The sequence below is a fragment of the Dipteris shenzhenensis genome, chromosome 29, assembly GCF_047967505.1.
Source record: "Dipteris shenzhenensis isolate YYH24624 ecotype China chromosome 29, Dip_SZ_1.0, whole genome shotgun sequence".
Lineage (NCBI taxonomy): Eukaryota > Viridiplantae > Streptophyta > Polypodiopsida > Gleicheniales > Dipteridaceae > Dipteris > Dipteris shenzhenensis.
In genome coordinates this window covers 12,273,371-12,297,938 of record NC_141624.1, presented here as the reverse complement: position 1 = coordinate 12,297,938, position 24,568 = coordinate 12,273,371, and the positions used below count along the sequence as shown (strand labels likewise).

Below are 24,568 nucleotides of genomic sequence, written 5' to 3'. Positions count from 1 at the left end.
GCCTAAGCGAAGGCAAGGCCATTCGGAGGCATTTCTAATTTTTTTAAATCATGATTTTTTAAAACTATTTTCCTCTCTCTCTCTCTCATCCCTTTCAATTCATCGTCTAGGGCCTCTTTCGCTATTTGGATCTCTAGCAGGACTTATGAATGATTTATTATCATTTACCTTGTTTTCTTGGGGAAAAAAAATAAATTTCAGTGTGCATTTTTTGCGCTCTCGTCATGCGGAAGCTTTTGCTAAAAAAAAAACACTGGATCTCCAAAAAAAAAAAAAAAAGCATCGCCTCATCGTTGCCTGCTCTCTTCTCCCTCATAGCAACACTCGCAACCGCGAATTGCAAGGCCATTTCTCTGAGTTTGGTGCCCTCGGATGATCGTAAAGCTCTTTTCGGATCTCCATGCTGCACCATCTCGTGGTTTTTGGAGTCCAAGGCAGCTGCTACCAGTGAAGAATCGGTTGCTGCATCCCTCACAGAAGCTCACATCGATCGAATTAGCGCATCAATCATAGCGTACGAATAGGAGCCAGTCGTACGTAAGCGGATTGCTAATCGGCGTTTCATGAATTTTTTTGCAGTCATTGAGATTTGCCCGGCGTCTGATGAATTCTATCTTTGACTGAAGGATTTGACGGTCCCTGTGATTGTCGGTTCGATAATGGCGGCGTTTTAACCTATGAATCGAGGACAAAATCTCCTAGATTCTTCGCTAAAATTGTTTTCTCACAGGCGGAGATGCTTCTTCGAGCTTCTCCCAAAGTTGTCACCTCCCTCCCCTCCCTGTCTCGACTCCCTACCTCGCCAACATTTCCGCGGTCCTTGCGCGTCGCGACCGCCTACAAAGAGGGATTTTATTTCTCCTATCCTTTGCGTAGCTCTTTGAGGCGTTCACTCTGCCCAGGTTCCGCAGCCCCTTTTGCAGCTATTCATACAGCTTCCATGGCGCTCGAAAAAATTAAGGTGGACAATCCAATCGTCGAGATGGATGGTATATTTGTCACCTTTACAATTGAGTCTTGACACGGCGGAACAAGCTAAGCTTTTCAAACAGAGGCGGGACCTTTAAACTTACGTTCTAGCAAGGAACGTTTGTACAGAAGCACTTTAACGGAAGCATATTTGCCGCTTAATTTGTAAAGGCAGTTTTTGTTTGTTAAAAACTTAAGTCGCACAATATGGACGTATGGCTATTCATCGTTCTGCGATTTGTTTTAAAAGGTTTGAACAAGTTAATCTAAAAGGCCTCGATCTTTAACTGTGCGAGTTATCCGGGTTTGCAGGGGACGAGATGACTCGAGTGATTTGGCTAATGATAAAAGAAAAGGTGTGATTTTCACTTTTGCATCGCTCGCATGAGCACTCTGAATAACAGAAAAAGGAATAGAAAGGTGCTAATATCTGTATCGGTTTTCATTTTTGCATTGCTCGCATGAGTACTCTGAATAACAGGAAAAGGAATAGAAAGGGTAAGAATTAGCTAATATCTGTATCTTTACTGCGCAAGCCTACTCCAGATCGATATAATATATGATCCCAGGAGGAATCTGTGTTAAAAGACGGTCAGCTTGTGCTTGGAGTATATTTTCTTTAGATGTTTTGTATGAAAGTGATCACTATAGGTTCTCTGTATGGAAGTGATCACTAAAGGTTCTCTTCAGGGGCTTTGAAAGAGAGAGATTTCTTTCCATGAAAATGAGCTATTTAGGGCTAAGTCTGCTTCACAGATCCTATCAGAACTCAGAATATTGCTATTAATAATCTGTGGGTAGTGAACTGGACACAACTAATGACTTATCATGCACGTCTAAGCTCATGATAATCATCTATGTGTACTTTCTTTGTGACATACATCATTGCCACTCTAGTCATGTTGTGCTTATGCGAAATCACAAATGTGAAGCTGTTTTTGAAGGCGAGGAGACACTCACGCAGCTACTCAAAAGTGGATTGCATTACAGTCCGACGTCCGAACCTGGCTTTTAGGCAATTTGAGCTGTTTTGCAAGTTGCGTAGATCCTAGATCCCTGAAATTTTATGCCAATCCCTGTGTAATCTTCATGAATACGGTAAATTTTACAGTCCCTGGTAATTTGGAATCAATAAGGGCTGAATTTTCTTGGACACAGCCGTCAGTGCACCCGTTGATAGTTATTTTGCTGTTATAAAGTTTTGGACAGCCAGTGTAAGCTCTTTTGCTGTCATACCGAGTTTGGCGCTTAGCATAGAATTTGGGACAGACGTACTTGTTCAGTTTTGCATATGGGAATATTTTAATTCGCCTTTACGTCTCGTAAGAGTTTCAGTTATATGAGCATTGACGATAAGTTGGGCGCTTCCAACTATCCTCTTCATTACTGCTTATGCTGAAGAAGAAGGTGGTTGGCAAGCTCTTGTGTACATTGTGTTCAGTGATGAGGTAAGACACACATGCATCTGTTGATAGCATGACAACTTGCAAGGTCTCTAATATTGTCAGAATTAAGACATTGACTGACTGAATTCACAGACATCGTCTCTTATTGCACGACATCATGAAAAACATCAAAAATTGCAAGGGTGCCAATAATGCTTGGGCAGGTATGTATCGAGTAAAGACCAAAGCATGTGTTGAGAAAGAGAATGGCTCTTTGACAGGGCATGTCCAAATTCAAAAGATCAACTGGCTATTTTGATGGTTTTATTGAAGACCAGCAGTAGGTGAGATGGTGTGTTTGTTACAGTCTGTAGTATTTCTTTGCGGTGTTTGATGAGCTCACAAGCTTATTCTTCAAGAGGGAGTAGAGCGTTTCCAATTTCTAATGCCTCCAGTGTCGATGGGCAAGCTTCTGCAGCTAAAGGCAAAAAGAAATTTGAAACATGCATCAATTAGAAAAGTAGATATAGCAGGGAATACCCAGGATGGGAATAAGCCTAAATTTTTTAGGTTAATGCAATTGTTGCCACCAGTTTGGCCAGTACATTGCAGATATATCCAAACATTTTGTGAATGAAGGCAAAAAAGGGGCTTGGAGGCTGGAGCAGTATTGATGCTATGTCTATTCCCCAAACAAGACAGCAACTTCCCTAGCGAAAATCTCTTGGTCAATCTAAATCAGGGTCTTAGTAATTAAAGTAGTACAATGAGCCTATGAGGGCACTTCTCACATGGTTTCGCCTCCATACCATGGCAAGAATGCATTCTTAACTCAATTACTTTCCATGATGTTGCTACGATACCCAGCCATTAGCCAAAACGGTGATATGGAGAGTGGCAGGAGGGAAAGAAGGTTGCATAGCCTTAACAATATTCCATAGCTTGCATCACCTTTAGAGTATGCCAATGGAGACAATGTATATGGGGCCCTTGACACATTGAAGATCAGGGCAACTACTCTTAAGATTTATGCTTGCTTGCTATTCTCAGGTAAAAGATAACCCCGCAGATTAAACCGTGAACCAAAAGGGGATCCTCCATGCATTGTCAAATTATAAATATATTAGTCCATATATGCATAAAACTGCTTTTCTTGATTCATAGCTATGAGTACAACAAAAAGAGGAGTATTTTTTAATGCATCTTTTTTAACACACAAGTGACATGTGAAACTTTTTGTTTGTTCCCTTTTTATGTTTTTTTGGTTGCAGCTGATACTCCCCTTTGTCGAGCTTGATTTGAAGTATTTTGATCTTGGAATACTTAATCGTGATGCAACCAACGATACCGTTACTGTTGAGAGTGCAGAAGCCACTCTTAAGTATGTATCTATTGTATCCATGTTCATCATTTAGTTTGATTACGTCATTTTTCATTATAAAAATTGCACTTCCTACTGGCAACCATGTAAACACGACGTCTTCTAAACAATCAAAGTGCATTATGACTCATGAGTATAATTTTGGAGCTTTCTAGATGGCATTGCATTTTGTTACTCATGCTGTAATTGTGATGAATTCACATAGCTGAAAGGCATACTTGTTTATGCTCTCAAGCGTATGCAGGCTAACTCAAATGTCCCCTTGGGGCTAGTTCCTTTGTGTCTGTGTGTGTGTTACATCACCTATAACACGCTGACAATGCCCCATAGTGTGTTAGCCAAGGAGTGGGACCTAGAGTAAGGGACAATGATAGGGATAAGTTTAGTATAAGTCTAACTGTGGGGGCCTCAGGGGGGAGTTGGGGACCTGGTTATATATTTGCATAGTTGCAATGAAAGGGGTTCTTAATGGCTGTACTTTTTTTGCCCTACTGCCTCAATACGTCATGACTCAGGAGCATTGGCTTGTATTATGTAAGGTTTGTGACTCACGCTTGAAAGTTGATTCTTGAATCTTTATTTATGTTTTACTAAAGTGCTTTCAAGCTTTGAACTTTCTCATGTGTAAATGTACTTAGGAATCAGGATAGTATCATGTATGATGTAGGATAAATTAACGTAACATCATTGTTGCTTTCCAGTTTATCATTGCGGCTTTCTTGGGCTCACTCCGGGTGGAAGCCATCATAAATTGAAATTCGAAGTGTTATCTTTTGTGTTTGAGTGTTTGCCGTTAGTACATGAAATCATGCAGTTTAGGACCTAGGCATGTGTACTTTTATACTAGCCTTATAACCAGGCATCTAAATTTTTATTACACAGGCACATGAAAAATGTTTTGATTAAAAACATGTTTGGAAAACGTTCCAAACATTTTCAAGTGCATTTCCAAAGTCCACGTTTGGAAAACGTGTGGCAACTATGGTTATTGGCCATGTGAAGTGATTGTTTTCAAACCACTCAATTTATCCCTCCACGCAAAGATCTCATGGGTGTATCTTTAAAGTAGAAGCCATAGAATGGGTCATACCTTTGGTTTGGGTCATGATCCAAACCTATGGTTAAGAAACCCTACCTTTGGGCTAGGTGGGCTGTGCAATGCTTACCACTTGTGACATGAGAGAAGAGGGAACAAGGCAAGCAGAGCATACTCTACGGGGTTTCTAAGTTCTAGATGATGCAATAGTGATATTGTAGGATAAGAGATTGGGTGGTGTGAGCAGGCAATTGGTGGAAAGGATGATGTTTGAGAGAAACTGATAGATGATATCATGATGAATCATAAAAGCTCGTTTAACGGAGTATCTTGATTGATGGTTGTGATTATGTGTAACCTAATTTTGTGTAGAGATAGATGGAATTTCAAAGCCCGACTCAAAACTTGTTGAAAGAGGGATTCATTTGTGTATTCATCAAAGAGCCCATTTGTTAGTGCAAACAAGTGCTACATTGGTGTGTTCTGGGCTAGAGATTTTTGGAGGCATATGTGAGAAAGAAAGAAAGAAAGAAAGTTTATTAAAGTCTTTGGAAGACGGATGGGTCTATGAGATTGTGAAAATCCTGATACAAGAAGTTGTGGTAGTGGAGCTACTAAACGAGCGTCCATACCAATGCAAAATGCAAAAATGCAGAATGGCAGTACTAAGTCCTAAGTACAACATAGTCATGTCGATGGTCGACTATATATCAGTCTCAGCATCGTCATCAATATCATCATCATCATCGGCAGCAGCAAGATATCAGGATGGATGAGGCAATGGAGGCATGAAGTTGGCAATAGAGTGCTGTCGGCCACTCAGAGGTGCGGTCCTGGCACATCTCCTGGTCGTAGCTCTGCATCTGATCAGGGCTACTGTGACCCCCGTCGGTCAGGCTCCGACTCTAAAGGAGGGGATGTCCCCAAGTGTGATTTGTGTATCGACCTCTGTCTGAGCTGTCAGGTCATAGGCTCCGGGTCACGGTCATGTCGAGGCCTCGTCTCGTGGGGGTCCATGTGATCTAGCTGAAAGAACTTTGTGATAGAGCTCTGAGAGGGATCAGCTAAGAAAGAACTCTGCTCTTGTCTCCGTGCTCGAAGTATCCTCTCACGGTGTCTAAGTATCCTCTCACGGTTGTTAGTGTGCAAGGATTAATATAATTGTTAGATGCAAAAATTACTTCTTTTTTCTTGTCTTAAAATTCGTGTAGTTGCTATTTTACCCAAGATTACTCATAGGTGAAATTTTTTTGGTGCAAAGATTTGACAGTGACAGATTCTTTCTATCTTAAATGGTGCGTTGCCCTATCAGCTAGATTTAGATTTAGATGCTCGTTGGGGAGAGACTAAAATGAAAATGTTTAGACTTCACAAGCAGTTGTAGCTTGAATGAAGAGATTTTGGACTACCTTTTGATTAGCCTTCTCCTTTAGTGCTAGCCTTCATCATGGCTGAGTCTGCCCTTCACCTCCGGAGTGCCGACAGAAACTCAGTACGAAGACTTTGTATAAATGGATGCTCAAGTATGTGTGGGTGTGTGGATTTGTATGTGTGAGAGCATATTTTTATACTATGGTCTACACCCATTGTTGGGCACTGATGACGTCAGTGGGGATGTCATAGTAGCTAGTCCCTGCTATGCATGATGGAGTTTATGGTTTTCAACCTTGTGAGTGACTATCATGAGATTGAAAGTGCACTATGTTGTGTTTTTAGAGGATGAGTTTGGGAATGTTCCTGAATTCACCTGTTGGTATTGTGATAATTCTTTCTATCTTAAATGGTGCATTGCCCTATCAGCTAGATTTAGATTTAGATGCTCGTTGGGGAGAGACTAAAATGAAAATGTTTAGACTTCACAAGCAGTTGTAGCTTGAATGAAGAGATTTTGGACTACCTTTTGATTAGCCTTCTCCTTTAGTGCTAGCCTTCATCATGGCTGAGTCTGCCCTTTACCTCCGGAGTGCCGACAGAAACTTAGTATGAAGACTTTGTATGAATGGATGCTCAAGTATGTGTGGGTGTGTGGATTTGTATGTGTGAGAGCATATTTTTATACTATGGTCTACACCCAGTGTTGGGCACTGATGACGTCAGTGGGGATGTCATAGTAGCTAGTCCCTGCTATGCATGATGGAGTTTATGGTTTTCAACCTTGTGAGTGACTATCATGAGATTGAAACTGCACTATGTTGTGTTTTTAGAGGATGAGTTTGGGAATGTTCCTGGATTCATCTAGGTATATGCTTCTGCCGCATTAGCGGACATGCAAATTTCACCTTGTGAAGTTTTCGTCCAAGTTGCGGCCTGCTGGTATTGTGATAATTCTTTCTATCTTAAATGGTGCGTTGCCCTATCAGCTAGATTTAGATTTAGATGCTCGTTGGGGAGAGACTAAAATGAAAATGTTTAGACTTCACAAGCAGTTGTAGCTTGAATGAAGAGATTTTGGACTACCTTTTGATTAGCCTTCTCCTTTAGTGCTAGCCTTCATCATGGCTGAGTCTGCCCTTCACCTCCGGAGTGCCGACAGAAACTCAGTACGAAGACTTTGTATAAATGGATGCTCAAGTATGTGTGGGTGTGTGGATTTGCATGTGTGAGAGCATATTTTTATACTATGGTCTACACCCACTGTTGGGCACTGATGACGTCAGTGGGGATGTCATAGTAGCTAGTCCCTGCTATGCATGATGGAGTTTATGGTTTTCAACCTTGTGAGTGACTATCATGAGATTGAAACTGCACTATGTTGTGTTTTTAGAGGATGAGTTTGGGAATGTTCCTGGATTCATCTAGGTATATATTAGAATTCCAAGGGGGACGCCTGAACTTGGAAAATCTACCCAATAGGGAAGATAGAAAATGAAGAACATGTGCTCCTCCATTACCGAGCATACATGCATATCAGGGAAAATACAGCAACATAAAGCCAGTCTCAAAATCCTCTTGGAACAGCCAGCTAGGAAACTGGGAGCCTACCTAAGGGAAGTATTAGGGCATCGCAGCAAAGCCTTTGACCTAGCAACCAATTGGCTAGGCACGTACTCGCAGTATAACAAAATATTCAAATCCTCTTCAGTGCCGAGCACGTAACCTTAGAAATTCCACCTAAGAAGGGAACCCCATGCTTCTGCTCCTGCACTCAATGCAATTTCTCCCTCCTTTCAGGCAGGACATTTACCGGAACGAAAACGATATGAATTTCTTTCCACAGAATTTGGATATAAGAACCACTATCTATTTAATAGTGGTGTTTATTCCCATAGATCCTGGAGGGTCTCAACCAGACTTCAATACAATCTCTCTCTCTCTCTCTCTCTCTCTCTCTCTCTCTCTCTCTCTCTCTCTCTCGTCGGAGACAAGCAAACAAAGACGCCCTCTCCTCATCCATGTAATTCGCAGCAAACGGGGATGAGATATGCTGGTATTCACAGGCTACCAGATGATTTCACTCTTGAAGAATGTCTATTGATCATCTACCCATATACCAACAGTCTGGGGACATACTCTAGACTTGTGGCTGGTTTACATTCAATGGACTTAGATCACCTTGACCCAATCACATGCCACCAAGTTGACATTTTACAAGGAACATTCCTTCGTTTGACAAGCGATGGTTTCATCATGCCACCCAATTACCTAGAGATCCACCTCTTGCATGGAGCGTGGATACCCATGGGCCAGCTTTGAGCCTCATCTCATAGAATTCATATTGAGACTAGGAGAGAGATCTAGGGGTTATGCATCATCATCAAGAGCCACCATAATTGACAAAAAAGACATCAAGATAGAGGAGTGTGTGCTGTTATGGATAAAATTGTCTAAGGAAAAAGGCATTAATATGTGTGTGTGTTTGTATATGTGGCAATAGTATAATAAAATATGGTGTGCATAGGGCCCAAGGTTGAGGTGGCAAGGCATGACCATGTGCCACCCTTCCATGTAAGAGGACCCATAAGGTGTGTTGTACATAATCCATAATAGTAATATTATAAAATGCAATCTCTCTTTGTATCTGGTGATCTCCCTGATGAACAACGCTAAGCAATACTGATCCTCATACTCCATAATCCGAGAGAGAGGTCCAAATCCGTGCCCAAATAAACAGTGAAATCTGCCACGGATCTCATAATATAAAGGGCATCCAAAGATATCTGGCCCGATGGTCTCTGCTCATGACTGTGAGTATCGATCTGAGATGCTCTCTATAAAGAACTGCCACACCGCCAGATCCTCTGACTCCTCCTGATCGTCTAGTCTGCTGTCGAAAGACAGATTCCCAGAGAGAGAGAGAGAGAGAGAGAGTTTCTTTTTTGGAAGTTTTTGTTTCTTGACTTGCTTGTTTATTTTTGCTTAGTCACGTGCTTCGTTTCTTCTTTATTTCTTGTTTTCATTCTCTTTTGTTTATTTGACGTATTTTAGTAAGCACTGGGTTTGCCTTAGAGACTCCGCGGGTCTTTAGAAACCCACTATAGCTGCTTATGCTTGGGCACTGATGACGACATAAGTGTTGCTTTGCTTGCTAAGTATGTCTTCCTTTTGTTTTTCATAAAAGTTTTTGTTTACCTCTTTTTTCTTCTCTTTCATTTTCTCTTTTATTTTCTTTGTAGATTTTTGATCTTTAGAACAACAAAAATTCTAAATTTGTATGATTGGACTTATTCTTGTTAGAAAAAGAGAGTGTGAGAGCAAGAGAGCTGAACGTAGTGCTTGCAATAGAAGAAGTGTGTAATACAAGAAGTGAGATAGGTTTTGTCTAAGTGACAAAACTTTATCCTTCACTAACCGTAGTTAGTAAACTAATTGTGGTTAGGGAAAAAAACCTCTAAAGGAGGGAAAAGTATCCTTAACCTACTTATTACATTACATTGGTCACTGCTAAATTATAATAATAATTCTAACACCCCCCTGCAGTGCCAATGTCATGTATCAGGAAATGATCAATCACCAAAAGGAGATAAGTTCAGGGCAGTGCGAAATGCCTCAAACTTTTCACGTGGAAGTGCTTTGGTGAAGATGTCAGCAACATTGTCATGTGTTGACACATAGATCATACTGATCTCTCCAGCATGCAACTTCTCTCTGACATAGTGATAGTGAACCTCAATGTGCTTCGTGCGAGCATGAAACACAGGATTCTTTGCCACTGCTATAGCACTCTGACTATCAGTGAGAATTGGAGGACCCTCCAATAAAAGCAAATAAACGACGCAGCCAAACACATTCAACTGTCGCTGTGAAAGCTGCCCTGTACTCAGCTTCACATGAGGAGGTAGCCATTGTAGACTGTTTCTTGCTCAACCAAGAAATGCAAGCATGTCCTAGAAAGAAACAATTCCCACTGGTGGACTGCCTAGTATCATAGTCTCCAGCCAATGTCACAAGAAACGTTTCTAGATTTTTACAGGCGTTTCGTCTAGACGCCTAAAAATACTTATTTTATAGAAGTTATATATATAATATACTTCATAAATAATTGTCTTCAGATTCTCTCTCTCTCTCTCTCTCAAAAGAGCTCTGAGACTCTCTCTAAAAAGAGCTCTCAGATATCCATATTGTGCACATAATGCACACACATATTACACAGTTGAAAGAGTAAAAAGATGCGTCACGCAGCCTATAGATTGAGGTTTACAAAGACAGAGATCTTCCAGTTTACAAATTACTATTAACTAATTAGTTGCAAGTGCATATGGCTGCTAGCATTTGCCATGGCCCATAGTTCAAACAATAAACTTTTAACTTTATAATTCAAATTTCAGAATCAAATTTCAAGATTCAAGATTCAAGATTCAAAATATAACAAAATGTATTATGTATTACTGTTTACATCATACATGTAAAATGCCATAATGATATACTGGTAACTATATGGTATAAACTGTATACATAATGAAAGCCCATCGCGTGCAAGCCAGCTGCTAACAACTGCAGTGTACACAGTACACTCTAGAGTCCAGTCTCGACTCTCTAGAGCTAGGGACCGCTGTCCTCTCCAAGATCTGCTGCCTCATCATTGTCATCATCAGCACTGGAATCAGCATATGGATCTACATCCTCTGTGGAGGAAGAGGAAGTGCTACCCTCGAACCAAGTAGGGGCTCGCAACTGATCTGAGTCCTCTGAGTCCGCACTGTCTAGCAATGCCGCCTCCTCCTCTGGCTCATCTCTGCCTGGATGTCCTCGGGATGATGATGCAAGAACAGATACCTATGATCCCCCTCGTGAGGCTCGTGCTCGAGGTTGATAACCACGAATCTGGGGTGTCCCTGTATCCTCTGCAATAGTAGTAGCACGTACTCGTGGTGCACGAGCTCGAGCCATCGAACGTGTCTGAGGTTGGAATCGAAGCATATCCTGTCGCAAGAACTCGTAAGCATCGTCATTCTCTCGACTGTGCTGGATGATGGACATGTCAACAGGTTCTAGCTTGATCTTGTCAGGATTGACTTGCTTGGGCTTCCACTCGATGCTACCGGTACCATCTGCAGACCTGTACTTCTCAAGTAGACGTAGGTTGGCATTGACATATACCAACCTATTGAGCTGCTCCACGCTCAACCTGACATAGTTTACAAAGCATAAAGAAGTCAATTCTCACGACTTAAGAATTGTTTTTCAAAATTGATGACCAGTTCAGATTGGTTGGATTGAAGTGACTCGAGATTGCCTGCTGGATAGAATGTCGAGGGGATTGTCTTTGACAATCAGATTTGGAAGAAAGCCCTTTGCATTCAGATGTCCATAGAGCCCTTGTACTTCGTGCTTCGACTCTTTGACCATGAGGGTTGTACTATGGGCTTGCTATACGAGTTCATGCTGAAGCTTCGAAAAGCAACAGAGGATTGTTCTATTGAGAATCCAACCAGAGCAGGTACATATAAGTTGAAACTTGTAAGTTTAATACTCAGTTTTCCTAGCTCTAGAGTCTAGCCTCTAACTTGATTCCTTTTGGTAAATTTTCAGAAAGGATGACATATTAGGAATTTGGAGGAAGAGATGGGATTGGTTTCATAGGCCAATCCACACTATTGCACATATGCTCCATCCCTTGTGGAAGGAGCCTGCTAAATGGAATGATCAGGTGCTTGTGAACGGATGGACCCAATCCTTGGAGAAAGTATGTGACTCATCGGTCCAGAATAGGTGAGCTAGCATGGCGTACAAGTTTGCAGCCTGCTCACTACTAACTTCTAAGTGCTTTCAACTTTGTATTATCATTTATGATTTATCTAATTATTTATATTGTCTTCTTCTGTATTGCAAATTGCAATAGCATTGAAGAGGACATAGTGGAGTTCCGCAATGACATGGGTCATTTCTCCCGTGCAATTGCCAAGGAAAGAGACAACAGGCTGTTGGCTCTTACTTGGTGGGAGAAATTTGGGATTTTGGATCCCTCATTGCAGAACTTAGCTCCCCGCATACTTTCGCAAGATTGCACATTAGGTCCAGCTGAGAGGATATGGAGCATATGTGCAGACATACATACCAGGAAGAGAAACAATTAAGTTCTAACTTCTTATAGTTCTTATTTATAGGCTATATAGTATAGCGTCAAGCTTGTAAAAAGCGTGTCTTTGAGGGCCTCAATAGCTCCCACTTACACTCCCTTCTGAATAGGGCGAGTGCATGTGGCTTACGAGTGATATAAGTCACTAACTGCATTGCTTTTTCGACCACACTAGACACCCAAGGCAGCTTTCCAATATCCTCCATCATCAAATCAAGAGAGTGTGAGGCACAAGGTGTCCATACTATCTTGGGATACTTCTCCTTAAGAAGACTTCCCATTCTCTTGCAGTTGGAGCCATTATCGGTGATGACTTGCACCACATTGTCCTCACCAACCTCCTTGATGGCTGCCTCAATATGACCCCATATCCACTCTCTGGTTATGTGAAGGCTGGCATGTGAGGCATCAACCACCCTCAAGAATATGCTTCCCACACAACTAGTAACCAAGATATTAATCATGTGTCTCCTCTTCGTGTCACTCCATTCATCAGAGACTATGGTGCATCCATACCGACTCCAAGCTTCCTTGAGTCCCTCCATGTCTTTCTTGATTAATCCCACCTGCTTCTTCAAACGTGTGGTGCGGAGAGTCTCAAAACTAGCAGGTGTAAGGGATGATGCTCCTGCTCTACCAGCAGCTACAAGTGCATGATAAAACTTCTTGTAGGTAGGAGTCCTTGCAACATTGAAGGGAATATTGCAAGCGTAGAAAAACTGCTCCTCTGCAATTGCACCTGCAATTGCAGCCTCTTGCTTCAGGCGTGGTGCCCAAGCAGCCTGTATAGGAGTAACTCTCGGAGTGATAGCTGCTGGACCACGCGGCCTCTTGGCAGGAGGCCGTGGAGGAGCTGATGGCATAGCGGACAGCCCAACTGATACGGATGCCGATGGAGTGGTGCCATGTAGAGGCTGAGTAGAGGCACTCCCATGAACCTGTGATGTTGATGTAGATGGAGTATACCCATGCCCCTCCTGCTGTGAGTGAGAACACTCCACATTCCCGGTATCTGACTGGGATGATGTGAGAGTGACGGTTGCCTCTATGCCCAACTTCTATTGCTCAACCAACACATTAGCTTGAAGAACTTGATCTGTGATAACGGGATGGAGGGATCGAATCTTAGCAAATTTGGATGAGGTACCTCCATATGCCAAGAACATCCCCTCTGGAATGGCATGGCCAGCACTCTTACCTTGGCCTCCGATCCATAAAAAATGTGCTCGAACTCGAGGGGCAGATCCCGTCAAAGTGTCACCACAAAGCTTGCATACTGACCTCCTCGTGCCAGATGTGCCATATCTCTTTGTAAAAATGGTATCCTGCCATACATCCCGTTTTGTGCTTCCACTCGGTCCACTTGCACATCTTAAGGCCATGGTATGGGAGTAGAGAGTAGAGTAGAGTAGATTGTAGAGGGTAGAGTCTAGACTGTAGAGGGTAGAATCTAGACTCTAGAGTCTAGAGTAGAGGGTAGAGTAGAGAGTAGAGTCTAGAGGAGAGTAGAGGGTAGAGTAGAGTAGAGTAGAGTAGAGTAGAGTAGAGTAGAGGGTAGGGTAGAGTAGAGGGTAGAGGGTAGACCATAGAGGAAAGTAGAGGGTAGACCGTAGAGACTAGAGTAGAGGGTAGAGTAGAGTAGAGTAGAGGCCCGAGGGTAGACTAGAGAGTAGTGAGTAGAGGAGAGTAGAAGGTCGAGTAGAGGGCAGAGTAGATGGTACGCACTAGGAGGCTGGAGCAAGGCAAGCAATGGAGCGGCGCGGGAGGAGCGAAAAAACGAAAACAGCGGCCAAAATCAGAGAGAAACCCATTGCGGCGGATTTTTGGACAAGCAAACGTTTCGCCCTAACTGCGCGTTTCGGGCGTTTCTAAGAAATGTTTCTTCGCGTTTCGGTGCCCCGAAACGCGTTTTTTGGTGACACTGTCTCGAGCCCAATTTGAGTCACTGTAAGCATGCATCTGCAAGTCACCCCCCCTGGGAAACATCACGCCAAAAGACTTTGTACCTTGCAAGTAACGGAAGATGCATTTTACAGCCTGCCAATGCATAATCTTTGGGCTGTGCATATACTTGCTCACCTGAGAAACTGAAAACTGAATATCAGGTCCTGTATTGCAGAGATAAATGAGGCATTTAATAGCGTGACATCAATTGATTCACCCGCATCATGCATTGTAAGCTTCAGCCCTGGCTCCATGGAAGTGGACATAGGCTTCCAATCATGCATGTTGAATCTGTCCAAGAGCTTTTGAACATACTTGGACTGAGACATAACAATGCCACGTTTCTCTTGAATAAACTGGATCCCAAAAAAGAAATGTAACAAGCCCAAGTCTGACATATCAAAAGTAGCTTTCAATTGGGCCTTGAAATATGCAATTACTTCCTCATTTGATCCGGTGAGCAGCATGTCATCTGCATAAAGAATGATGACCAGAATATCCCCCCCATCCTTCTTGATGTAGAGGGTGCTCTCAGTTGGACTATTGTGCAGCCCCTTGCTTGTCAGGAAGGCATCAATTTTGGATAACATGCACGTGGGGCTTGTTTCAGCCCATACAAAGCTTTATTCAGCTTGCATACCTGAAGTGCATTTCCTGAAATTTCAAAGCCCGGAGGTTGTTTGACATTAACCTCTTCCAACAAGTCTCCATTAAGGAAAGCTGTTTTAATGTCCAACTGATGAACATTCCATTCAAAATTTGCAGCCATGGCTATAACTGACCTGATGGTGGTCATCCTGGATGTAGGAGCAAAAGTCTCCTCATAATCTATGCTCTTTTTCTGAGCATATCCTTTTGCAACCAGCCTTGCCTTGTACCGATCAACGGACACATCTGGCTTTCTTTTGACTTTGAAAACCCACCGTGTACCTATGGCATTTTTACCTGGTGGCAAATCCAGAACATCCCAAGTCTGATTTTTATGAATGGACTGCAACTCATCGTGCATATTCATCCAATGCACATTATCTTTTGCTTCTTCAAATGTCTTAGGCTCCTCCTCATCAAGAAGAGTATCTGCGTAAGCTGATTCAACTGAATGAGCTCCCCCCATGTGCCTTACTGCACTACAAGTTTTGGTAGGCAATGGAGCTTCAAGCCTACTCTCCCTGAGAGTCTAAAGCAACCAATGCAGGACTGTTTTGGCTGCGTGTATCTCTTGAATTTCTTGCGTGACAACTTCATCCACACCCTGAGGTTGTACCAATTCAGCTAGGGGCTGAATCTGTACTTGTGGAGCTGGCGGAGGTTGCTGTAAATTCTGATTTTCAGCAGGGGAACCAAATGCTATAGGAAGCATTCCCTCAAACACATCATCTGAAGAGGCCGGAATCTGAAATTCAGCATTTGTATGTGCAGAATTTTCAGAGAATATGACATCTCTACTAACAAAAATCTTGCGTGTAGCAGGATTGTAGAGACGATAGCCTTTGCTTTGTGAACTATATCCCACAAAAATGCATTTTAGTGCCTTATCTGACAACTTGTGTCTGAACTCCACAGGCACGTGGGCATATGCAACACAACCAAAAACTCTGAAGTGGTCCACTGAAGGCTTTCTCCCATGCCACGCCTCATAGGGAGTGATTGTCTTCAAAGCCTTTGTAGGAGCCCGATTTAAAATATAGTTGGCACACATGATGCCTTCCAGCCAAAACCTGTGAGGCAACTTCTTACTTGTGAGCATGCATCTATCCATTTCCATGGCGGTGCGATTATTCCGTTCAGCTTTTCCATTCTCTGTTGAGGTGTAAGCCTCATTGTAAGCTGATGCATAATGCTTTTTTTTTAAAAAAATGTCTCAAATTCATGAGACATATACTCCCTCCCTCGATCTGTGCAAAGTGTCTGCACCTTGAGTTCTGTCTCATTTTCAACCATAGCCACAAACTTCTGATTTTGCCTTGAGACCATAGACCCAAGTGTAGTTGGTAAAGTCATCTATGAATGTAACAAAATAGAGATAACCCCCAAAAGCAGGTGTCCTCATGGGACCGCAGACATCACTATGAATAAGCTGCAATTTGTTTGTAGCTTTCACTGCACCATCCTTCTTGAAGGGAAGCCTATGCATTTTGCCAAGAATGCAACTTTCACATGCATGAGGAGGAGGCGACTCCAAAGGAGGTAATGCATCAACCATATCATGCCTCTGAAGTGTCATTAAGCTGCCATAGCTCATGTGCCCATACCTGGCATGCCATAACTCCGCATTGTGCATCGTAGCAGTGGGAGTGCTAACTGATAATGCAAGATGGGATTTTTTTTCATATAGATCAAGCTGAAAAAGACCCCGATACAAAGTGCTAGACAACCTCAAAGCATATTCATTTTCTTTGTCTCTGACTGCACACTTGTCATCATCAAAAACAACCTGAAATCCTCCTCTATTGAGTGAGGACAGTGAAAGCAAATTCTTCTTTATACTTGGCACATAGAGTACATCTAAAATTCTGAAATCTGTGCCATCAGTGGATGTGAGAGTAATGTCTCCCACTCCACACACTGAATAAGAAGAATTATTTGCACAAGTTACCTTCTTCTTGGTGGGTGCAGAATGCAGAGTTACAAACAGATTTTTCTTGGAAGTGATGTGCTTTGAAGCACCACTATCAAAATACCAAGTATGTAGTGTCTCATCAACACTAAAAGAGCATTCATCCTTTGAAGGATCGTAACTGCAAGTCAAAAAAGCATATGGGTCATCATCATTAGTGGCTGTAGTATTTGAACTACCCACTGAAAAATCTGAAGTGCAAGTCAAAAAGGCATAGTTCTCTTCAACCAAGTTGGCTGCAACATCTGCTCCATCATGGCAATGTGGACCTGATGCATTTGATACAGCGATACCGGAATCCCTTTTCTTTTCTTTGGCTATGCGCTTCTTGCACTCTCCAATATAATGACCTGGCTTCTTGCAATAATGACAGATGCCCTTCTTTTTTTGCTTGTTTGTATCACCCTATGCCTTATAAGAAGGCTGTCCAGAATCAGCTTTATGCTGATGTGTGGGCTGATTGGCATGTGGCTTATGCTGCCCTTTACCCTTGGGCTTGAACCTGGAGATCATAGCATGCTTGCCAGCCCGGGTTGCCATATTTCTGCGTGTTTGTTCCTCCTGCAATAGAAGTCCTACCAACTTGTGAAAGGAGAGAGGATTGCTGCCCCCCTTCAATGACAAATTCAGCGAGGTGCTGGAGCGACTACTCCAATCACCTGTGCTGTATTTGTACTTCTACCCCTGCCTCCAGCTGTAGGAGTGACAGGTATAGGCGTTGTATCTGGTCTTTCTTCATCTCCATTGACATAATCTTAAAGATTTCTGCCAACTAAGATATTGCGAACCATGAAACTCCACAAGGAGTAGTTGGTGCCATCAACTTATCCTCTTGTGTGAGAACCCCGAACACCTCATTTGAGTTGTTCTGTGCCATTTTTGCCAGATAAACTCAGAAATACAGCAAACTGAACAAGTAAAATCCCTTCCTGGGATGTAAGATGCACAAGTAAAATCTGCAAAGAAAAATATGCCCACAGTGACAAATACTGTCACAGCTTGTCAAATGCTCAAAATGCACCACAAGGCTCTGCTCAATGCCCAAAAATCTGCCAATAGAATCTGCAAAAGGTGGCAAAAGTCTGCAATTTGACTCATACTGAGTCCAAAATTGTTTGCAGACTTCCAAAATGCCCTTTTACCTGCAAAATTGCAACCCAAATGCAAAAGCCCCAATTGCTTGTGGGAAATTGCATACAAAAGAGGGCAAATGGTCTGAAAGCGCCAAATGTTGCACAAATTGCACTCTGCCTGCAAAAGCCCCAAATTTCACTGCAAAATTGCAGTGTGATTGCAAAAGCCCCAAATTTTGGACAACCTGCAACCCAACTGGAATGTCTGTCCACAAATACGGAATGCCCTAAATTTTTGCAAGATCTAAGCCAAACAATGGCTGTCTGCAAACAATGCCTGCCAAAAAACCAATTGCTAGAGTACCTGCTAGAATATAACCTGCACAGAAGTGTGGATGCCAACGCAAAGTACAAGAGCTTGCAAAATGTACGGATTTGCAGCAATCTGTATGGACGTAATGTATGGATGTACGGATTCCTATGTACGGACGTATGGTCCTCCTTCCTGTACAGACAATCGGCGCAGATATGTACGGAACAAGTAGTACGGCGTAGGTACGGTGGATGTACGGACTAGTTGCGAATGTACGTCTGTACGGAACAGTCCGTGTGACTTGTATGGACAGCAGCGTAGGAGCAGCGTACGAACGACGAGCTGCAGTACGGAAGTCCGTACATTGTACGGCGACTGTAGCTGATGCAGATTGTACGGATGATGTAGCAGAAGGCTGTACGGTCCAGGAGCGCAAGTTGTACGACAGAGTGTACGATACCTAGAGACTGGTGTGCAGGTTGAGCTACGTGAGCTTGGGAGCTGAAGTAGAAGATGTGGGAGCTAGTCCAGAAAGCAGGAGCTCAGGATCTAAGAGCACTCTCACACGGACAATGGCAGAAGTACGGGGAGAGAAGCAGATGCTCTGATACCAAATGTTAGAAAAAGAGAGTGTGAGAGCAAGAGAGCTGAACGTAGTGCTTGCAATAGAAGAAGTGTGTAATACAAGAAGTGGGATAGGTTTTGTTTAAGTGACAAAACCTTATCCTTCACTAACCGTAGTTAGTGAACTAACTGTGGTTAGGGGGAAAAACCTTTTAAGGAGGGGAAAGTGCCCCTAACCTACTTATTACATTACATTGGTCACTACTAAATTATAATAATAATTCTAACCATTCTAGTCTTACAAAGGTATATATATATAGATTTTTGGCTGGGTCAAATAACGGATCTTAGACTTTCATTAGCAAAATAACCAGCACCATGTACCCCTGCCATATTAACCAATTGATACACTGTGTCCACAGCAGTGCCATGAGCATAGTAAAAGCCCTTGCCTAGAAAGACAAAAGATTTAATTTTATTTTTACCAACTGTTGCAGTGGACCAGGTTCTCAACATAGACACGTTCATTATTCTCCCCATGAAGTAGAGGCACACTCCATGTTGCTGCGCCTAGAAAATACTATGAAGGAGGGGCTCAGGAGGAAGAAATCTAGATGCCAACGAGGTTGAATCCTTAGCTTCCAACACAGATTCCTCACAGAGACGTCGAAGAAGCCCCAACTGCGGAGACGAAGAGGGACAACTCGAATAATCATATCTGGTCGTCTTATCAGGCTGAGCGGAGGTCGAGTAGTGAATCAATCTCTTTTTTTTTCCCGAACCTTTCAAATGTGAAGCCAAAACCGATTGAAATTTAAAAGGGGACTGTGGGTCTGATCGAAAAGGGGAAGCCTGCAGCGAGGAAGGAGACGCTGCTCCAAGAGAGTCTCGTTGAGATGAAGAGACCAAATGTGGAGAAGCAGCAGCGTGAAAGTGAAAGGGAGGGTTGCAGTGATGAAAGAGAAGCTATGCCAGCGGGAGATGTTCCAGCAGAGGGTACGGGAGATGTGGCTCTCTCTCTCTCACACACACACACACACACACACACACATATCTACGTGTGTGTATATGTATGTTTATATGTTTTATGTTTTACATATATAAATCAAGCATGTTTCTAGTTATAAGTCCTGTGAAAATCATGGAAATCCAGCACATTTATCTTCAAAACTCCTAAAGTGCATTTCTAGAAACGTTTTTGGTGTCTATCGTCCATGATGAACCGGCTTGAGGCTCCCTTCATAGCTAATGAGGTGTTTTTGGCGTTAAGGGCCCTTTCCAAGTCTTCTTTCTATAGTACTAATAGATTGACAGAAATGTGAGCAAAATTGTTTGCAGAGGATGGAATATCTTTGATTCAGGACAGATTCTGCCCTCCCCTTTTGGATGGATATGCTTGATTATAGGCAACATTTGTCATTGGAGATTGATCACCCTCTTGGGCACATCCTACAAGATCCATGTTTGCGCTTCTTTCCTGTCTAATATTATTCACAACATGCAAGCATGCTCTTCACCTTGTGACAAGCCATTGATAGCTCCGTCTCTTGCGATCTCTCTTGGGTTTCAAGAGGTATATGATATGTTGGATTGGCCTTTCTTAGAAGGAACCAGGAGGAGATTTTCAGCATGGTGGATGAGGGAACTCCGTGCTACATCTTTGTCAATTGGAGTATGAGCTAGCTACTCATTGTGGGCCACACAGCCAAGGCCTTTTGTCTGTCACAATTAGTACATTGGGGTTGTCCGCTTCTCTTTCTCACAAAGGCCTTGTAATATCTTCTCAAGTGGTAGACAAGGGTTGGTTGGAATGTGTCTCCTTCAAGAGGAGGAGATGTGGAGGTAGAGTTCGTTGATGATGATGATGTGAATTTTGATGAGGTTGTGGAGATACCTTATTAAAGCCACTCCACAGTGTCGAGAGAAGCTTGAGTGTTAGATTCAAAGGGACTCTTGGTAGGGGCTCAGAAGCACATTGGTTGGGAATGTTGTGATATTGGCCTAGCCCGACTTGGACCAACCTACTGCAGCAGCAAGAGCATCTCAAAGTCTCATTGCCCTGAGGCTTTGGCTGTGGGAAGGCTGTCTTCTTAGAGAGAGATAGGGAGAGCCATGGCTTGTGTAGACACAGTAGTCTAGGAGGACTGAGCAAGTATCCTTATTCTCATAGACCACATGCATTGAGAGATACAGCTAGAGTTGTGGCTTGTCCAGAAATGGTAGTCTAGGAGGACTGCAAATATCCTTCTTCTTGTAGACCACACAGATTGACTAATGATTGCAGCTAGCAGCTTTTATTTTGAAAAGTAGGTATTATAAATATTTTGTTGAGTTTGTTGCCGTCGTTGAATCTGCTTCTGAATGGTTCGTGCATTTTTTAGTTTTCGTAGGCTTTTGGTTTCAATGCTATGCAGCTACAAAGCTTATCGAGTTTTTACTTTTCGCAACAGGTACAATGTAGCTGTTAAGTGTGCAACAATTACCCCTGGTCAGTTACTAATATTAATACAAAGTATTTTATATTATTGCACTTTAAATGTTTGTCTTTTTTCCATACGCAAATGTCCTTGAACCTGTAGATGAGGGACGTGTCAAGGAGTTCGGCCTCAAATCAATGTGGAAGAGTCCTAATGGAACAATCAGGAATATATTAAATGGTAATTATAGTATCTCTTTCATCAATTCAGGTTGAATTTTTATTTCATGATACTGTCAAATGGTGCCTGAGGTTAGGCTTACTTGCACAGACAAGCTGTCCATTGGAAGGTTGATTTGGACTCGAGATAGAGCATTGTGTTGTCAATTGTGGAGTAATACCTGTTTTGAAAACGAGTGGAACTTCTTTGATATAATTTCATGATTGGTGTTATGCAAGTAATGTCCGTCAAAAATTTGTTTCGTCTGGTCTAGATCTTAGGTACTTCCCTTTTGTGTCACAGGGACTGTGTTTCGGGAGCCCATTATTTGCAAAAATGTCCCCAGGCTTATTCCAGGCAATATTTGCTTTTTCTTACATGAGATTTCTTTTCTGCAATCTGCAGAAAGCATTGAATGCAGAGCTTTGATGTTTTCACATAACATTAGTATCAGCATGAGAGTGCTGTTCTGCAGAAAGTCTGATTTCTGAAGTTTAACCAGGATGGACAAAACCTATATGCATCGGGAGACATGCTTATGGAGATCAGTATCGTGCCACTGATACAGTTATAAAAGGTCCAGGAAAGCTGAAGTTGATATTTGGTGAGTATCGATTCGAAAAACCCCCTAAAACATCTTGTAAATATTGTCAGTCTATATTGCCTAATATGGGGCAATGATTGCAACAACAGCAGAATATGTTGTAGTCAGCATAAAAAGTGCTCAGGATACGGTGCAGTTTTAAAGCGGTCAGCTTGAGTTTTCTTAAAGGTCCAATGGGTTTACTTCAAGATGCTCAGGCAATGCATATTGGTCAAGTCTATTAAATATCTTCTTGTTTTTGTAGTCCTTTTAAAAACATCAATGAAGTGGCTTATAAGTTGCGTTTACGTGACGGTATTTGGGTACACCCCGTCTCTCATGTTAGCAGACTAAAAGAGAAGCGGGGTGCCAAAGATAATTTACTCTCTAAGAATGAACTGCGCGACTCAAGGATGTAATCACTTCTATGCCCCGTGAACTGGAACGTCTTTTGGATTATAGGGACAGACAGCTTAGGAACAGGGTTGTTCTAGAGCTGAAGGTTACTTCGAAGGATCTCTCAAAAGAGGAGACTCCTTGATAAAGTATTGAATCTCTTCAGTGCCAATTTCCAGAGTTTGTCTTAGACCTTCTCTGAATAAGGGGGAGAGAATGTTATGTCCATATTGGCCCAACAGAACCATGGAAGAGGAGCTTGTAGAAGATCTGCCCAAAAACGATTCATTAGACTGATAGATTCTCAATATAGAACAACCTAGATGTGTGTGTATACCATGCGCTGAACAAGATCACAATAAAGAGTCCATGTCCAGTATTCCAAATCCACATCTTTGGGTCTTTCAATAGACCTTATACGTTTTCAAAGGCCAATCTAAAGAGTGGGTATCATCAAATCGACCTACATGAGCTAAACACTCACAAGAACAACCTTACATGGAGAGGCCCTTGCTTTGAGTTTGTCATCAATCACAATTGCACCTGCGGCATTCAACAAGATGAAGCTCATATTTTCATGGACATTATTGACAGAAGTCTGTTGGCCTTTTTTGGTGACATGTGGGTGCTTTCTAGGGATCCCAAGTCGGCAAAATTTTGAACAAGTCCTATGGCTTTTGACAGTAGAATTTCAATGCAAAGAAATATAGGTCTTTTGTGGAAACCCTTGAGCGTCATAATTGGTCTCAATCCCCAAAATCCTTTGTAGAAGCAAAACATATGAGAAGGAGCTGCAGCTTGCTCCCCGTTGTGATCCTTCTTGCCCTTCCTTCCTAGATTAGATTCCCTCTCTCCGAGCCTTCCTCATCCTCTCAGCCTTCATGCCTCATTCTCTTCGTCACTTACTCCAAGAATTGCCAAAGAAGTTGAGAATTTCGTTTTTCTAGGAGCTGCCAAATAAAAATTCGTTTTTCCAAGACCTGCCACCAAAGAAGCTGAGAAAGTTGTTTTTTCCAGGAGCTGCCAAAGAAATTTGTTTTATCAAGAGCTGCCAAAGAAATTCTTTTTTCCGAAATTCTTTTTTCTAGGCGCTGCCAAGGGAATTCGTTTTTCCAGGAGGCTGCCAAAGAAATTCATTTTTCCAGACTTCAGCTGCCTTTAATTGTGGACCGATTGCCTCAGTTAAAGATATATCAAAACGCAGATCTGGTCCAGGTTTGTTGCTGCTCCAAAACGATATTCAAATTGCAAGAAGTGCTGCTCCAAAATGCGATTCTGAACGTGCTTGCTCAGTTCGGGTTGTGACAACATCAATTCTCAGCTCCTCTCAGCCCTCCTCTGTTACCATTTGGTACTTCTCTCAAGAAATAAAGTATGGTAAAAGAATGTTGACTTTGGTTAACTAAGAATAAGTTTTATTGTTTTACTTTTGCTTTGCATTGGTAAAAGAGAACTGTGGGAACGCCCACAAGGGACTAGGATTAGTCCAAGAACTAGGAATGCATGCATTTCGCTAACCTCTAATGGGTTAAAGTGTTGGAACTTGTTAATATGCAGGATCCAAGAGAGTGCAAAAAGGACCCAAGATTGGGGAAAGCACAAAAAGAAGGTCCCATAAGGCTCTAAAGCAAGGACAAGGGGGCCTCTTTAAAAAGAGGGGCCACAAGACTAAAAGCCTAAAAGCCTCCAATTTAGGAAGAAAAGCCTAAAAGCTTGGCTTTTATGTGAAAGTACCTTTTAGAAAGCATGCCCTAGCTTTTTGCTAGGCCTAGTCTATAAAAGAAAGGCCCCAGGTCTACAAGATGTATTCAGAATTGTACTCAGCTTCATGCTCTTCTCAGAGCCAGTTGTACAAAGTATTTTCTATTGCAATAAAGACCTTGGAGGAGGTCCAGCCCTTATTTCTGGGCCGTAGTGCTGTGTTTTGTTCTCTCTCTCCCCCTCTCAGAGCTCTTTCTATTGCTGCGAATTGTGTCCTCTCCTTCCGAACCAAATTGTGATTGTTCCAGCTTCATAATCTTGCAACGATGGCACGTGTGAGTGTCCATAGAGAGAGATTCTGTTGTGATTTCTGTTCCTGCCGCCTAAATCTGCTGCGATTAGGGTTTCCAGTCAATGGGTACCCTAGAGTTTCAACAATTTGCTCCAGAAGGCT

The 24,568-nt window shown here is 42.4% G+C and overlaps 1 protein-coding gene across 2 annotated transcripts in view; it reads left to right on the top strand.

Annotated features, from left to right (window-relative positions):
* The first annotated feature begins 226 nt into the window (after positions 1-226).
* Positions 227-24,568, top strand: part of LOC147882447 (isocitrate dehydrogenase [NADP]-like) — a 61,670-nt gene continuing 37,328 nt past the window's right edge. Inside the window, exons 1-8 of one of the 2 annotated variants that reach the window (XM_087400192.1) lie at positions 227-533; positions 627-989; positions 1,282-1,325; positions 3,626-3,735; positions 21,249-21,286; positions 21,378-21,455; positions 21,738-21,791; positions 21,937-22,038. In XM_087400192.1, the coding sequence (XP_087256318.1) occupies positions 737-989; positions 1,282-1,325; positions 3,626-3,735; positions 21,249-21,286; positions 21,378-21,455; positions 21,738-21,791; positions 21,937-22,038 (679 nt within the window). In that variant the 5' untranslated portion in view covers positions 227-533; positions 627-736. Of the gene's footprint in view, positions 538-626; positions 990-1,281; positions 1,326-3,625; positions 3,736-21,248; positions 21,287-21,377; positions 21,456-21,737; positions 21,792-21,936; positions 22,039-24,568 lie in introns of both variants that reach the window. The other variant, XM_087400191.1, reaches the window with a different exon arrangement.